This window comes from Leptodactylus fuscus, chromosome 9 (assembly GCF_031893055.1).
Source record: "Leptodactylus fuscus isolate aLepFus1 chromosome 9, aLepFus1.hap2, whole genome shotgun sequence".
NCBI lineage: Eukaryota > Metazoa > Chordata > Amphibia > Anura > Leptodactylidae > Leptodactylus > Leptodactylus fuscus.
This window is the reverse complement of record NC_134273.1, coordinates 63,845,686-63,863,276: the sequence shown is the minus strand read 5'-3', so window position 1 is coordinate 63,863,276 and position 17,591 is coordinate 63,845,686. Positions and strand designations below refer to the sequence as shown.

Sequence of the window (17,591 nt, the reverse complement as noted above, 5' to 3'; positions counted from 1 at the left end):
ACTGTATTTTTAGATTATGCAGACATAGCTAGTTACTATCCTTGTAGATAGAGATGGGCGTCCTTGTTATGTATTAATTTTACCTAGATTATTATTGATACACATGAGGTGATCCTCTGCACTTGTCTCAGCTTTTCATTATATCATTTTATCTAACATTTTAAGTTGGGGCGGGTCCGATTTAATTTCCAGCTTTTCTGCCCATATACAGTGAGTGCATAATAGTGTCCAGTGACGGCAGGGTTAAATGTCTGACAGGAAGGGGCGGGGACTGGATGTGTCAGGAGCCGGCTGCAAGAAAGGAGCAGGGACTGCAGAGTTGGTAGGTGTGAGGGCTGTCTGATGGAGATATAAGTCATCACATAGGGCTGTAATCTGCAGTCTTTGTCTCGTGTGGGACTACAACTCCCAGCCGTATATGAGTATATAGAGTATATATGCACCCTGCTTGTATGAGTAATAAGATATCACAGATCTGCAGTCTTTGGCTCATCAGGGACTACATCTCCCAGCCTTCTCTGAGTATGTAGAGTATATATGCACCCTGCTTGTCTGAGTAATAAGATATTAGATATCACAGATCTGCAGTCTTTGGCTCGTGTGGGACTACAACTCCCAGCCTTCTCTGAGTATATGAGTACTATAGAGTATATATGCACCCTGCTTTTACATATCACAGATCTGCAGTCTTTGGCTAATCGGGAACTGCAACTCCCAGCCTTCTCTGAGTATATAGAGTATGTATTATGCACCCTGCTTGTTAGAGTTATAAGATATTAGATATCACAGGTCTGCAGTTTCGGCTCTTGAAACAATATCCCCCAGCATGTCCTGACCCCCCCCCCCCCATCTGTATACATATGTGTTCTTCCCTCTTGTACTAGTATCACATTTTTTACGTATCTGCGCTCTCTTCAGATATTGTGTACCTACAACTTCCAATTTTTCCTGACAGCCATGGCTATATAAGAGTATGAAGCTTGGGTTTATGAAGATTTCCATATATGTGTTCTACCTGCCTTGACTCTTATGACAGCTTGGTCACGTTCGGGTAATGTATTTTTGGACATGTGATATGCTATGTAACAGCTGTATTAACATATTCTATAGCTGTCAATCACACAATAATCTTTAGGGGTGTGATTTTATTTATTTATTTTCCTCATTGTGATGTGACTGTGTTGTGGCTATTCTCCCTCATTACTTACTTGTGGGTACAAGCCTTTAGGGTAGGGCTACAGGATGACTTTGGTCTCATCTGATGACCAAAGTTCACCCTGTGATCTCAAGGGTGCCATAACTGCAACTTCTAGTAACCAAAAAAAAAATCATTAGTGCTCGTTTCTAGCGACTAGATGTTGTGGCCGCAACGTGTAATGAGACTCCATTTACTTATGATAGTGAAGCTGCTATAGGGCAGTGCAGCGAACTTTAGTCATGGCCAAAGTCGCCATGTTGCCTAAAAGTCTACATTAACTGATAGAAAAGCAGATACATTGTACTCTGTGTGTGTCAGGCCTAGTTTTGCAGTTGATGTGACGGCCTGCAGTTTGCAGTGTTGTATTTCATATGTTTCATGACCCCCTTCTATATTATCTGCAGGTATCACTTCTGAAACATCCAAGACCTTTCTGAGGACAATGGCAGAAGAAGGGCGTCCAGTGGATGTCGATGGCAGCATTATGGAAGGGGTGAGGGAGCGCCTCGTGTTCTTGTTACAGTATATCATGGAGAAAAAGGGGAACTTGTCACTAAGGTCACATGCTGCCCTATGTGGGAGCAAGATAAGTTAGTGACAGGGACCTATAGAATAGGCTGCCACGCTTACAATAGATCCTACCTTTCACGTCAGATCACATGTAAGGTAGGATAATATGCAGGACTTTGTGTCTGTGCAAAAAAAAAAAAGCGATCTCATGGTGGAGAGCCTGCTTATGGACGCGGGCGGTTTGCTTTAGAAACCCATTGAAATGAATGGGTTTTTAAACTGCTCATATGCAAGCCGCCACCTATTCCTTTTTGTGCAATTTTGGCAGAATCTCGGCAGGCGGACAGCCACTACAAGTGTTGATGCCCGCTTCAAAATTACATTTTTATGTATATATATTTTTTCTTGGTGATCGTGTTATAGGGAGGTCAAATCTTGCGTGTCTGCACTGCTCTGAGCTGTCTTCTGGGTATTAGAGTCCGTGTGTCAAAGATCCGAGCAGGACGAAGCACTCCAGGACTAAGGTAGATCATGTTTTGTTGCAGCGTTTTTTTGTTCACAAAATTTACAACAAGACAATTATTAAATTGTTTTATAGAATTGCACCACTCTTTCCTCAGGGTTTCCGACTTTCCGTAAAATCTTAATATGATTAATACTACTTCTTGTGAACTCACCCTTACTGTTCTTGATGATGGATACTACAGATTATGAATGTGTATAATTTTAATGTTCCTCATGTCACATTGCTCCTTCAAATATATTTCCATGGGCGGAATCCACCTATAAATATAACGCATGTATATCTTTATCCTGTTTCTGTGACTCAGTACCTTTCTTTATACAAGTTTCCTTGATGCAGCCTAATCTGTGAGCAGCATGTTATAGAGCAGGAGGAGCTGAGCAGACTAAGATACTTGTTTGTGGGAGAAGATTTTGGACTTGGAAGATTACAGGGGCAAAACTGCTCAGTGCGCATACAGAGATAAGTGTCGGTCACTTTGTTGGACCACCCACTGGACTCCGAAACTCAGAGTTTGAGATTTAGTATTGACTCTATCGCCGTAAATATGTATACCGCTCATTTTGCTCTTAAACAGGCTGCCTGCAGATGAGATAATATTTTCAGCATGATGTATGAGTTGAAGGGAACTTGTCACCATGAAAATAAAGCAGGAGAAGATGAGCTAAGTAGACTGACAAAGTTTAATAGGAACATAATCTCTATAATTTATTCTTAATGAATTAATTCTATGCCTTGAAGGTGTAATTGAGTTCAGTGGGCCGGCCTATCAATGATTGTCAGCTATCTCTGTATGGACAGTCATAGAGGGGAGGTTGTCATTCTTGTTTGGACCGACCTCTAGACTCAACTACTCCTTCTAACCATAGGAAGAACAGAAAAGTAAATGGATAAATGACAAGTTATACTGAATCATTTTCCACAAATCTATATACTAACCTGCTCAGCTCCTCCTGCTCTATAACATAATGTCTACAGGGTTTCCAAATCTGATTACAGGGAACTTGGAGGCTCTGTCAACATCCCCAATGCACTTGAGCCTCATTTACATATTTTTATTAATATCTTTTTCATTGGAATGGTGCATCTCTTGGATTATCTAATGGTGCTTAACATAATGTCCCCTAAATGCACTGTGGCTGATCTGATATAGAGTTTCCTGGTGACTCCCTATAAGATTGATTCCATAGGGGCACAGGCTACACATTTTCTTTCCATGTTTATCTATTGTCCTTTTCTTTATAGACCACAACATTTGTCAGGACTGGAGACTATTCGAGATTTATGTGCTGGCCAATTGGAAAATGCGGCAATTGGCTCTACAGAGATAGATTTTACCCCAGGAAGAATAAAAGGAGGGTCTCTGACAGCTGATACAAAGACTGCTGGGTTAGTAAGCAGATTTTAACTTCAATTTTTTTTTTGTTTTCTGCAGACTTTTAATCTCTCTCCCTCTCTCTGTATAACTGTGTGTGTGTGTGTGTGTGTGTGTGTGTGTGTGTGTGTGTGTATATATATATATATATATATATATATATATATATATATATATATATATAAATTAAATTATTTATTTTATTTTTTGCTATCATATAACATATAACATGATTCTCGTCATACAGGTTGTTTTTTTTTTTTCTCCTCTAGAAGAAATGTGATAATTAAGGTATATGTAATAACTTGCTGATCTTTGAGGGTCTGATTGCTGGGATCTTCACCAGTTCGGTGAATGGTCCTGTTTACCGTGTATCAGTAGAGCAGCAGGTCAGACAGGTGTGTTGTCACTCCATTCATCCCGATTAGAACTTTTGGATATAGCGGACGTCCTTTCTTCTCTATTGGAACTACTGTGGATAACTGCTTGGTAACTTTAACCCCATTTGTTGTTTCAATCTCTGTGAATAACAGGCTCATTCAATTATATATGATACACCAAACATATCTCACTCCAGCTTTGGCCTCGTAATAATTCTGGCATATTATGGGAGGTCCGAGTTCCCATGTCCCAGCCTCCTTGTCTGGCATAGATTTCCTCTATAACTCTTGCCAGTTTTCTGGCTTCAGTTACAGTAAATCTGACTTGCTGAGGTGTCCTTATCTCGACTCGATACCTACGCTGCTATGTCCGCAGTTTTAAAGGGGTTGTCCAGGATATAGAATTTTCAACAAGGAGGCCGGGAAAGGTAAAAAAAAAAAAAAACACCAAAAAACCCCAAAAAACATACTCTACTGTTCCCAGTGCTCCAGTGTCCCTCACTGCTATCCCGTCATGCGGCACCCCCTGGTAGAAATTCTCGCCACTCTTGACCACTGAGGCCAATCAGCGGCCTGAGAAAAGGAACTGGAACGTCATCTGTCACGTCCCGTGTCCTTTCCTTAAGCGAGCACTTCCATCGGGAGTATAGGGAATATGATGTGACTCTTTCCTAACAAAAATCTAGCCCTCCTCCACTATGTTTTCAAGAAGAGAGGTTTTCACATAACTTTCCCTTATATATGTCTGTTGATGAATGATATACTCAGCGTTTGGCCCAGAAACTGTGACTAGACTCTATTTCTCCACCTTTTGAGGTGTGTGTTTTTTTTAGAGCACTTTCCTTATAGGTATACACAGAGCTTAAATTGGAAAAAAAATGTAGCCACCCCAGCAAAAAAAACGCCCCACCGCAACCCCGCGGACCCGCACATTCCTGCACACACTTGTTATGCCCAATAGTGGCATAAATTATGCCCCATAGTGGCCCCTGCACAAAGTATTATGCGGCATAATACTTTGTGCAGGGGCCACTATGGAGCATAATACAATAATAATGCATCTAATGTGTATGGGCTGCTGTAGATAAAACAGAGGTCACTAGTAAGGGAACAAAGAGGAGTTTCTTTTGCTGCAACAGCCTGCAAGTATTAAAAGTATTTTAATTTAATTGGTGGCCCTTGCGCAAAGTATTATATGCCCCCAAGCAGGGGTGAACCTGCCCCTTTCGCCGCCCGTGGCGAACTACAGAAAGCTGCCCCCCTCCCCCCCCCCCCCGGAGGAGGGGGTGTGGCGGAGCGCGAAGGGGGGAACGATGAAAAAGGGTGGGGCTTAGCGGCGTTCGCAGGCAGGGAGAGGACCTGCTCTCTGCCTGAGCGTGAGGGGAGGCTGCTGGAGCAGCGCTGCTTCAGCGGCCTCCCCAATCCACCGCTCGGTGCTAAGCCAGTCTAGGACAGCTTGTCCTGGACTGGCTTAGGTAATCAAAAATGGGGCCCTGACATAGCGCCGTCTGAAGCGGTCGCTTCAGGTCGTCTCATGGGAGGTGCGGCGCTGCCCCCAAGTCGCCATTGCACACAGTATTATATTCCCCCAAGTGACCCTTGCACACAGTATTATATGTCCCATTGTGGACTCCCATGAACAATTATTATACTCTGAAGTCTTTTCAGACCCCATAGTATAATAATCGTAGACACAGGGCCCAGGGAGAAAACAAAAAAAACAGTTACTTACCTCTCTCTGGCTCCAGAGCATTCCCCACAGATCATGTTGGCCATTTTCAGTGTAGTACAGCGGAACTCCAGACGTCAATTGAGCAGGGGCTTGCTTCGCAACGCATAAGGACGCAGGCCCAGGCCCATGTGACATCAAAGAAGTCATCATGTAGGCGTGAAAGCCTGCCAGAGCAGGGAAAGGTAAGTGGATGGGTTTTTTAATTTTCCGCATTGATAATTTTGACCGGAACGATGACAGTTATTTTGTCATTATGCCAGAACTGAGTTCTGGCCCATTTTAACCACTGGGTATACAGCATATTATACATACACTATACAGTATATTAGGTAACACTGCTCCTTTTTTTTCCTCTTGATTTGGAATGTGTAATATGGTCTGCATTCCAATAATAAAACATGTGTAGCTTATCTTAGTGATATACCACCAGTATATAAGATGAGTCTCTTTAGCTGCCTCACGTGTAATTCTTCTTGTCTTTGCAGGAGTGTGTGCTTATTACTTCAGGTTTCCCTTCCCTGTGTCCTCTTTGCTGAAACACCTTCTCAATTGATCTTTAAAGGTGGCACAAATGCAGAGATGGCGCCGCAGATTGACTACACCACAATGGTTTGTATATGTCTTACATTTGTAGCCATTCGTAGCTTATAGCTCAGAGATGTAAGCAAATAATCTAACTGATAGGGTGTGAAACCTATTTACTCATATAAAGCTTGTGACCTATTTGTCAAAAATGTCATTGAACAGGCCACATCCACTAACTTTTACTAATCACAGGAACACACACAAATATGGAACTTGGTCGGTTTGGTCTCACCTCGCGGAAGTTGCGCAAAGGCAGGCACAACTCCTGATAATGAGCCGGAGTTAACCCTCCTGGGTAGTCTCCATCTGGCTCCTGTGTAAAGGTGACTGCTGCTCGTGGTCTACGGCAGGGGTCCCCAACTAGCGGACCGGGACCTGTCCATTGGGGGATTTTTTGCCGGTCCGTGGTCACATGGTGGAGCCCGCCTATAACCCTGTCCCCATATGACAAAAGCCCCGCCCTGTTGGCCAATGGAAAAATGGTCTTGTCTGAATCCGGTCCCTGGTGCAAAAAAGGTTGGGTACCACTAGTCTACGGTTTTGGCAGAAAAACTCTGTATCTGATATTGTATCCTAGATTGCATTAAAACCAATAATTGATGTCTATTTTATTTTGTCTTGCAGGTTTTTAGACCTATTGCTGAACATTTCTCCTTTAAGTTAGATATTGACATCAGGAGAAGGTAGGAACAGCTATGTATGTGAAACAGACTTGAGCTGCTGTTATATGTCCTATCATGTATGGATGATTCCCTCTAAACGGAACAGAACCCATTGAAATGGTGGGGAACAGAAAACACTTGGATCCGTCATCCAAGTGTATTCCTCCATAAAAGTGTGCATGAGGCCCAAGAAGTATATGTTATGTCTGATAAGTACTTTTCATATGTCCGAGTTTTCAGGAGAATGGGGGTTTCCCTGTTCTCATACTGGCACTAGAGAGAAGAGAAGACGAGGTAGCCATCTATGCACACAGCTGTCCTAATTGTAGCTTATAGGGGTTATTGAAATGGCCAAGTGAGTCATAACTCCAATTGAGTCTGATCTAGAAAATAAAATAAGAATAAAATTTGTTACTATATATTATACAATTAATAATATTGTAGAATTAATTAGATACATAGTTTGTCACACTTTTACTTTCATAGGAATTAAAATGCTAGATTTTTTTATTTTTTTTTGTCCTGAATAAGAAAAGCTTTTCTGCTTTTGTCTGACCATGTCTGCAACTCAGACTCTGGAAAAATGGAGGAGTTGGAGTCTGTGGTTTAGCCTATTGACTCCATAATCCTGTAGATAGAGATGCTTACTGTATATACTCGAGTATAAGCCGAGTTTTTCAGCACAGTTTTTGTCTATGACCAGCCGCAATAGTAATGTATAGAATCTCCCATAAAATAGTGGGGGAAAAAAAGGAAGTTTTAAAAAAAAATATAATAAAAAAATAAAATAAATAAAAGTTCTATATCCCTCCTTTCCCTAGAATACATATAAAAGTAGAAAATGACTGTGAAACCCATACACATTAGGTATCCCTGTGTCTGAAAGTGTCCGGTCTGCTGAATATAGGGTATCTGCAGTGCTCCTGTTCTGTCGGGAAGGGGTTAATAGGAGCACTGCAGACACCCTATATTCAGCCAGGCTGAAGGCCCATTTCTTATTAATGTTCTGGCAGTTACACACTGCATAGCCCAGCCATTGGGTCACAGACATGCTTCTGTGTGTCCTGGTAGAAAACTGTATCGCAGGCTACATGCAGAACCATAGATTTCGTGGCACACATGGAATGGAAAGACGTCTGTGCCTATGGCAGGCATTAGTTCTCCTACAAAGCACATTTCATCCTCCTTTCCTTCTCCTGAGGCATCTTCTAGAGACTTGGTTTAGTTTGCAGAGAGAAACACACTGAAGTATTTCTATCAATAGTATCATATTGTGCACAGATATTGGTTGAAATACGTAATGTATCAGAACCTTTGGCATGATCACTTCAGCACAGCTCTCTAGACTAGTTAGAAACCTTTCGCTTCACCTCGCTGTTTTCTGTGGTCTTTTCTATTCTCCCAGGGGCTACTACCCTCGTGGTGGAGGAGAAATCTTAGTTAGAGTTTCACCTGTCAAATACTTAAAGCCAATTAACTTGATAGACCGAGGAACAGTCACAAAGATCTATGGACGAGCATTTGTAGCTGGTGTCCTTCCATACAAGGTAAGTAGTGTAAAACCTGTATGTGTTTGCAGATTATAAATAAGAATACAACTTAAGGGTGCATTCACACTACGTTTCCTGAAGCTTATTCTGACGTAAAACACGTTCAGAATAAGCGGCGTATAAAGCAGCTCCATTCATTTCTATGGGAGCCGGCATACGAGCGCTCCCCATAGAAATGAATGGGCTGCTTCTTTCACTGCGAGCAGTCCCATTGAAGTGAATGGGAAGTGCCGGCGTATACGGCAAGCTCTGCTCATGTCCGGTTATGGTCCTTAATACCCTATCCACAGGACAGGGAATAAAGGTCTGACCGCCGGGTCCCCCAGTGATCAAGACGGATGCCTTGTGAATGGAACCGGTGCTCCTTTCACTTCTATGGGACTTCCTAGACTGTAATGTGCCTACAGCTTATAGAAATGAATGGACTGCCAATTACGCAAGTGGACTACCACTCCTTTCACAAGGAGGGCTTACAGGACTATTTGTCCTCCATCCTCCAGATCACTGGGGGACTCGGTGATCGGGGGGGGGGCAGTGATTGAACTCTTAATCCCTGTCCTGTGGATTGGGGATAAGTGTCCATAGCAGAACAACCCCTTTAAGCCAGGATACAAATTGAATGTGAAATCTGTGTTGCCTCCAAAAGCGCCATAAATTACAAATGTCAGTGTATAATCTAAAGTCTGGTTCTTCTGAATATATATATATATATATATATATATATATATATATATTTAATATTTTTTTTTATCTTCATACTCGCTCTCCATACCTTGTGTGCACCTGTAAAGAGATGGCTAGTTCTAAACTTGGACCAGTCCTAATAATGTAGTGGTCTATAGTACTAGTCCTCTGTATGCATCAAATGGGCTGTGGGGGAATCAAACTGAGTGTAAGGATGAAAAATACAGATTCAGAATGGGTGGGCTTTATCGATCACTGATATCTGTAGTGTAGGTTGGCTTTTCCACGTCAGTTTTTCTAACATATACATATAGGTATTTTGTGGGATGAAGTGTAACAACCCAAGTGGGTAAACTTGGTCATACAAATTAGCAGCATATCGGCCAAACCCACAGATTACAGTGGGCTAGGGTGAGCCTCTAATTTACATAGGGGGGCCTCCAGACTATCCCTGACAGCAGAGGTCATTCTGGGCCTTTTCAACACATCGGTGGGACCAGTGTAAAGATTTCTTAAGCGAGTACCCCACCACTTAGGCATATACACTGAATTTTAGAGGATAGAAACGGCAACACAGCCCATCTGCCATGCCCTCATTCAGATGAGTTTCTACACTAAGGCAAGACCCCCAAGTTAGTGTGTGTGTGTGTTCCCATGAGAACCAATGCATGGTGTATTGCTTTTCCAATGAAAGGACATTTTCCATTTACACAAGTTGCTAATATATATATATTCCCCCACACTCTAGAGTATATACTCGTCTCTAGTCTCCTTTTGTGGTTTACCGATTGGCATAAATAAGCAAAAGTTTTACCAGAGTATTTTACTTTTCTTAGATGGTAAAAGATATGACTTCAGCTGCAGTACAATGCATACGACGGGAACTAAGAGATTTCCATGTGGATATCAAAGGTGTTCAAGAATATGTAGACAAAGCAGTAGGAAATGGCAGTGGGATCATGTAAGTATTTTTGGGTATGCATACTGGCAAATAGTAATGTAAAAAACAAACAGATTACAGAAAAACTTGTATAAAACACTGCTGTAGTACTAAGTACTCAAACAACTTGCATTACAGTTTATCCAAGGATATAATTGTTTATAGTGCTTATAGTAGTCCATTCAAAGTATATACCCCTTATGGTTACATACGATATAGGTTACGATCCAAGTTACCAGATAATTTATCATACATAATGAATGAATTTTTGGCTTAGGATCAAGTGAGGACCATACATGAAGAGGAATTTTTCTGCAGATGATTTCTAAGTTTGATATTAATAGCTGTCTCTTCACTTTAATGGTGCTGAGCTTCATTACCACACATAACATATAGGCAGACATGGAGCTGTTTCTAGAAGAGATCAGCCATGTTTTTATTGCACTGTAAATAGTCGTATCAGTTACAAGCTTATATTAATTCTTTCTTCTTGTATTATAGAATTGTTGCAGAGACATCTACAGGTTGTTTATTTGCAGGATCATCTCTAGGACGGAAAGGTAATCTAACATATCTTCCAAATTTGGCATAGTACAGAGTACACGGGTAAAATAATCTATAAAACTGCAGATGCACCAGATTTATAGCTGAGATATAATGAGCATTAGTTAGGGACTGGCGTAGATCTCCATTCGGATGCCTATGCGTACTACTGACTTATGAAGAGGCCAGAAGTTCTTCTTCCATCTGTCTGTCTCTGCGCCAGTCGGAGTGTTTGTCTTACTAAATCTGTGCCATAGAATTTTCTTTTGCTTATTCTGTTGTAGACTTAGAGTCAAGTCCAGGAATGGTTAACAAGGAATTCTAAGTAAAGGAAGGACTTCTTCTACTCCTTGCTGCTGAATCTAGTGTTGTGTTGTGAAAATCAGCAGGAAAAAAATTAATGGGGCAGATTTATGAAGATTGACATTATTAACTCCAGACTTCATAACCTTAGATTTGGCGGATGGTGCACCTCATTTATGACATGGGACACTTCACCGCATAAATGACGTGCACCCTCTGCCATGCTATACGATTGGAGAGGAAATGTACACAAGGAAGGAGCTGGTGTACATCTCCCACATCACTTACGCTAGATTTATGGCAATGCTGGAATATCTGGTAGGGCCAATAGTCCCCACCCATTGCCCATCACTTCCTCTTTTCGTGGAAGTAGCGAAAGTTCAGTCGCAATTTATTTGCGCAAACTGCAGATCTGTGCAACAAATTGTGGCTTCTACACCAGAAAACCGGCATACACTGGCATACAAAGCATAACAAATGTTCCCCAATGTATGTATCTAACTTTAGTAATTTTTCTGATTGGAGGATCAGTGAGTTTATCGTGTTTGACATCATCAGCGATTTTTCACTTCTTACGGTTTAATTTTATGGTTAAATTTGTAGGCATTTCTACTCTTAATTTTGGCTACACTCCTCCAACTGAATTCTTTCAACCTTTTTGAGGGGTGTTTTGTAAAAACTCTCTTCTCACAGGGGTACCCTCAGATCGCGTGGGTGCAGAAGCTGCAGAAATCCTTCTTCGAAACCTTCGCCATGGGGGCTGTGTGGATGAATATTTACAGGACCAGGTAATTTTACTAAATCATTACAAAAACCCATTCTATATAATATATATGTATATATGTTACATAACCATAATCTTTTTACAGTGTTTTGTTATAGGTAACAAATGTCAATGGTTGTCTTCTGTTTTTTAATATATATATCTTTTTATCCTCAGTTAATAATCTTTATGGCCCTGGCGGATGGGGTGTCACGTATCAAGACAGGACCGCTAACCTTGCACACACAGACAGCTATTCACTTTGTGGAATTACTTACCAAGGTAAGGCAGGATTCACACCAGTGCTCTGTCTCCACTGGGGTTTCATGTAAGCAGGACTTTTCTCTCTGCATCTTTTGGGTGGAAAGCCGGCGGATCCCATTATAGTCTATGGGGTCTGCTGATTTCTGTGGGTAATCGCTTTTTAAGTGGACTGGGTTTCTGTTTTTTGGGTTTCCAAGCGGACCCAAAGAACAGAAACCTGAATGCTAGTGTGTACCTAGCATAAGACCTATTGACCAGATGTTCTTGTTTGAGATGTGCGACAGAAGTACAGATTAGTGTGTATACTTTTATTAGCTCAGGGACTATACTATGTCTCTGGGTTAATAAAAGTACCTACATCTTTTTCACTATTTTGGGAGTGCTGTCTGATATATATATATATATATATATATATATATATATATATATATATATATATATATATATATTATATATATATATTTTTTTTTTTTTTTTTTTAAATGTTAATTGGGAATATAGCTGTAGCACCCATAGCTATTACCAGTGTGGTCTTTAATAAGGAGATCTAATATATAATCATATTGGAGATATATTATATGTATATATAATATTTTATATAATGTAAATGTAATACATAAGCATATTAGGGAGGCATGTACAACAGGGGTCTTCACTATTCTGACCTATCCTGGAGAAGGAGGACAGAAGAAGTGGTACTGCCCACACAGGATTCACCCTTCTTCCTGTAGCTCTGCATTAGTAATGTCTGCTCACATCCTCCCCTCCCTTCTTCTTCATCTTCAGGGCATACAGAACATTCTTATTACTGTATAAGAAAGCTCTGTTGTAAGGACCAATCTGCTGCTTGGCATTGTATGCAGCAGCCCTGAAGCTGTAGCATTAAATATAGAATGTGTGCACAGAAAAACAGCTATCTGTACAGATTAGTTTGGCTCTGTTTCCTAGCAGGGCTCCTCTCCCCACATGGGGCACCTGGGCAACTGATCCAGCTGTACATGCAGTATGGCTGTCCCTGAATGAGTGTTTAAAGCAGTATTGGCCAGGCTAACTTAAAATCTCACTGGGAGCTGGAGGTGGGGTAAAGTGAGAAATGATACTGGCCTACCCCGGTCCTGGATTCAGACGACATGTCCCCTGTCAAATTTTGGTCCCAGAAGTGCGAGGGTCCGGTTTCTCCGTCTTCAGTGTTCTTGGGTGCTAGTGATGTATTAGCAGTGACGTCTCTGGTACACCCAGCAGCAGTCACCTGAATCTCTGCACTTTCAGCGCCAACAGTCCGTGGTTATTTTTTAATTTATTTTAATATTATTCCACCCTTTTTCCTACCCCAAGTTGGATTTTAATGTTGCTCAGACAACACCTTTAATTTCTTTCCCACCAAATAGTTAATGTTTAATGGGTCGCCATTTGCAGCCCTTAGACCTGTTGTACATGTCATGGTCATGTGCAGGATACACTATGATGGTGTAGGGTTCTGTAGTATGTTGATTGGGAACTATTACTTTATGATGAAGAATCACTTTTATTCCATTATATTGTAATAATTTCTGTTTATTCCCAATAGGCCAAATTTACAGTAACCAAGTGTGAAGAGCCAGGCACAGACAACTTTATCATAGAGTGCCAAGGAATCGGCCTTCAGAATAGGAATGTTTGACAATCGCCTAAGGATACCTCAGAGGCCACTATGAATGAAGTCTCCACTGACAACAGCACAGCATGCAATAAACCAAGCATGACACTAGAGGGCAGTGCACTTCAAGTGCTTTATTACCATTTTTACAGCTTTACATTCTGATTCTGTCTGAGAGAGGATCAGACAGATTGTGTGCATGAAACAGCATTTAAGTTAATATTTTACCGCTGTGTGAGTGATATGTGCCATGCCTCCAAATAAAGTGGGGGAAACAAATGTGAAGTAGTGTCCTTGATCTTTAGAATACGTTGTAGCCAGATTACCTACTAAATTGTGTTGGGACGTTCTGAGTACAGTGGGGAATTTATGAATACATGTACACCAGAAAACTGTCAAAAAATGGGTGCATTTGTGGCACACGGTTGCAATTTGCCAAGAGCCACTTAATTATTCTGGCACACCTTGTTCAACTGGGGAAATTGATTAAGACTATAGCACAGAAAACACCGGTATTAATTCCCTGTTGTATTCCTGAAATACCAATGCAATAATGTAAACTCATCCATGTATTATGTAGTCCACTAGACATTTACAGACTAGTCACTAGTGTATCCTAAAGGGTCAATGAAACTATGCCAGGGCCTTAGCTTCCGGCAAACTCGGGCAAGTGCCAGGGCCATAACCTCCTACCGGGTGCTGGCTGCCTGTTTTTTTGGGTTTTTTTTCAAAATAGGGGCAGCTGCCTCAGGCCCACCTCCATGCCGCTATTAATACATCTTTTACTTTTAACTAGATCGGTGTCTGCAGACACCGATCTAGTTAAAATGCTTACAGCAACTTGTAAAACGTAGGCCTCATGTGGCTTGTGGTTTCCAAGACAGTGAGAACACAGACAGATGTCTGCTTCTCAGCACAAGCACCACGATAACGTCATATAACACTGGGGTACCCAGGATAATGGACTTAATCTCATATGTGGTTATAAACTGCTGTTGGACACAGCCAGGCACAGAAGGGAATGAGCGATATTTGGTTTTTGGCGAACAGATTTAGTTTCGCTTTTGGATGTCAAGTTTTGCAAAGCTCTTGAAATGCCAATAAAGTGGAATTTCCTGACATGTGACCCCATTTTGGAAACTACATCCCACATCAAGGAATTTATCCAAGAGTTGCTATAATTTATTCTCCAGAAATGAATACGCAGCTGACGGTTTAAAGTGAAAATGGCAATTTTTCCAGGAATATGTAATTCCAAAACATAATATGTTGTGCACGGCTTGTATCATAGATGACGGCTCCAAAAGCTGTTGTGCCCGGGATACCACTTAACCGTTTTTGGAGTGTGTGTCTCTGCTGACATAAAGTGAGCACAACATATTAGGCACTGAAAGGCCTTATCTCTGGAAAAACTGACATTTTCCCTTTTCAATATCCGCTACGCAATCATTTATTGAAATTAAATGAGTGCAATACTCAAGGATTAAAAATGCTTGCTACTCTACTTGATAAATCCCTTGAGGGGTGTAGTTTCCAAAATGGGGTCACAAGTCTGCAGAATCCAGTTTATTGGCAATTCAGGGGCTCTGCATAAGTGGAATGACGTTCAAAAACCAAACTGTTCTCTGAAAACCAAAATAGCGCACCTTCCCTTCTGTGTCCAAACAGCCGTTTATACCCACATATGACATTAACTAGGTTATCCTGGGTACACCAGTGTCATACATGTGGGCGTTAACTGCTATTTGGGTACACAGCAGGGCGCAGATGTGAAGGAGCGCTATGTGGGTTTTGGAGCAGAGATTTAGATTGTTGGATTTTCGACACTGTCATGGCTGCAGAGACCCTAAAATTGCCCCTACAAAATGGGGTCACTTCTTGGAGAATTCCAATTTACTGGCACCTCCAGGGAACTGCAAAAAACGACATGGCGTCCAGAAAATCCCCCTAAATCTGTACTCCAAAAGCTAAAAAGCACAGTGCACCTTCCCTTCTGAGGCCGGTTGTGTGCCCAAGCAGCAGTTCATATACATATATATATATATATATATATATACTTTTTTTTGGACCCAGGATAACCCGGTTAATGGTTTTAGGAGTGCATGACTCTGATGATTTAGAGTGGGTGCAATGTATTGGGCACCAATATGGCATATTTCTTTTAAAATTTACATTTTTGACATTGTACATTAATATTTGGGAAGCATTTTTTGGTTCAAAATGATAATACACCTTGTGAAATTCCTTGAGGGGTGTAGTTTCTAAAATGGGGTCACTTTTGAGGGGTTTACATTGTATTGGTACTTTAGGGGCTCTGCAAATTCAATATGGTACCTGAAAATTATTCCAACCAAATCTGCCCTCCAATAGCCAAATAGCGCTCTTTCAATTCTGAGCCCGCCATGTCCCCATACAGCAGGTTACAACCACATATGGGGCATTTCTGTGTTCAGGAGAAATTGTGTAACAAACTGTCATGTGCTTTTTCTTCTTTATTCCCTTGTAAAAATTAAAAATATTGTGCTAAATGGATGGTTTTTTGGGAAAAAAGTAATTTTTTACATTTTAAATAGCAATACTAATAGAATCTGTGAAACAGCTGTACGGTCAAAACGTTTACCATACCCATTGAGAAATTCCTTGAGGGGTGTAGTTTCCAAAATGGGGTCACTTTTGAGGGGTTTACATTGTATTGGTACTTTAGGGGCTCTGCAAATTCAATATGGTACCTGAAAATTATTCCAACCAAATCTGCCCTCCAATAGCCAAATAGCGCTCTTTCAATTCTGAGCCCGCCATGTCCCCATACAGCAGGTTACAACCACATATGGGGCATTTCTGTGTTCAGGAGAAATTGTGTAACGAACTGTCATGTGCTTTTTCTTCTTTATTCCCTTGTAAAAATTAAAAATATTGTGCTAAATGGATGGTTTATTGGGAAAAAAGTAATTTTTTACATTTTAAATAGCAATACTAATAGAATCTGTGAAACAGCTGTACGGTCAAAACGTTTACCATACCCATTGAGAAATTCCTTGAGGGGTGTAGTTTCCAAAATGGGGTCACTTTTGAGGGAGTTTCCATTGAATTGGTACTTTAGGGGCTCTGCAAATGCGACATGGCACCTGAAAACTATTCCAGTAAAATCCACCCTCTAAAAGCCAAATAGCGCTCTTTCCATTCTGAGCCCCACGATGTAAACCCACCACAGCAAAATAAAACCCCACCCAATTGCACTTGGGTTGCTCCAAAAAGGGCCCACTGAGCCTCTGTCGCCTAGAGGTCACATAAGCCTGGAGCAGGCCCTGGCCAGAGCAATGTTACTAAAGTTCCTTGACAGGTTAGGACTATGTGTAAACTGCAATATAGTTTTAGGAAAGAACCTGGCCTTTACATTTATCATATTAAAGTGATCATTGCTTACTTTTGACGTCAACGTTAAATAACCAACCGAGGAAGGCACGTGTCATCATCTGGGTGTACTCATCATTGTGGAAGGCACGATGGATCAACACAAGTATGCATCTATCCTTGCAGACCATGTTCACCCCTACATGTGAATTGTTTTTCCTCAAGATGATGGCATCTACCAGCAGGACAATGCGACGTGTCATAAAGCTCGCTGTGTATGTGCGTGGTTCAAGGAGCACCAGGATGAGTTTACCGTATTCCCTTGGCCAACAAATTCCCCAGACTTGGACCTAATCAAGAATCTGTTGGACCACCTTGATCGGGTTGTTCGTGCCATGGGTGCTCAACCACGTAACCTAGCGCAGCTGGCCACGGCACTGGAGTTGGCATGGCTCAACATCCCAGTGATCATCATCACAACATCCCCTCTCTTCCTGCACGTCTCGCAGTGGTCCGCTCTGCTAAAGGTGGTTATTCTGGATTTTGACACGTGGTCACATTAATGCGACTGGACTGTGTATCACAGCATAAT

The 17,591-nt window shown here is 41.4% G+C and overlaps 1 protein-coding gene across 2 annotated transcripts; it reads left to right on the top strand.

Moving 5' to 3' along the window:
- The first annotated feature begins 279 nt into the window (after positions 1–279).
- Positions 280–13,933, top strand: RTCA (RNA 3'-terminal phosphate cyclase). 2 transcript variants are annotated; one of them, XM_075287280.1, is made up of 13 exons: positions 280–322; positions 956–1,051; positions 1,603–1,691; positions 2,132–2,232; positions 3,477–3,620; positions 6,204–6,327; positions 6,928–6,986; positions 8,371–8,512; positions 10,036–10,160; positions 10,641–10,699; positions 11,679–11,773; positions 11,926–12,030; positions 13,580–13,933. In XM_075287280.1, the coding sequence occupies exons 2-13, from the start codon at positions 1,030–1,032 to the stop codon at positions 13,670–13,672; spliced, it is 1,158 nt and encodes a 385-aa protein (XP_075143381.1). In that variant the 5' UTR covers positions 280–322; positions 956–1,029; the 3' UTR covers positions 13,673–13,933. The 2 variants fall into 2 exon arrangements, with proteins under 2 accessions (XP_075143381.1, XP_075143382.1); XM_075287281.1 differs by lacking the exon at positions 956–1,051 and having other exon boundaries at positions 290–322.
- Positions 13,934–17,591: the final 3,658 nt, after the last annotated feature.

Coding starts and splice junctions, on each gene's coding strand:
- RTCA (XM_075287280.1), top strand. CDS start 1,030: ATGACAGCTTGGTCACGTTCGG. Junction 8,513..10,035: donor CTGGTGTCCTTCCATACAAG/GTAAGTAGTGTA, acceptor TACTTTTCTTAG/ATGGTAAAAGATATGACTTC. Junction 12,031..13,579: donor TTGTGGAATTACTTACCAAG/GTAAGGCAGGAT, acceptor TATTCCCAATAG/GCCAAATTTACAGTAACCAA.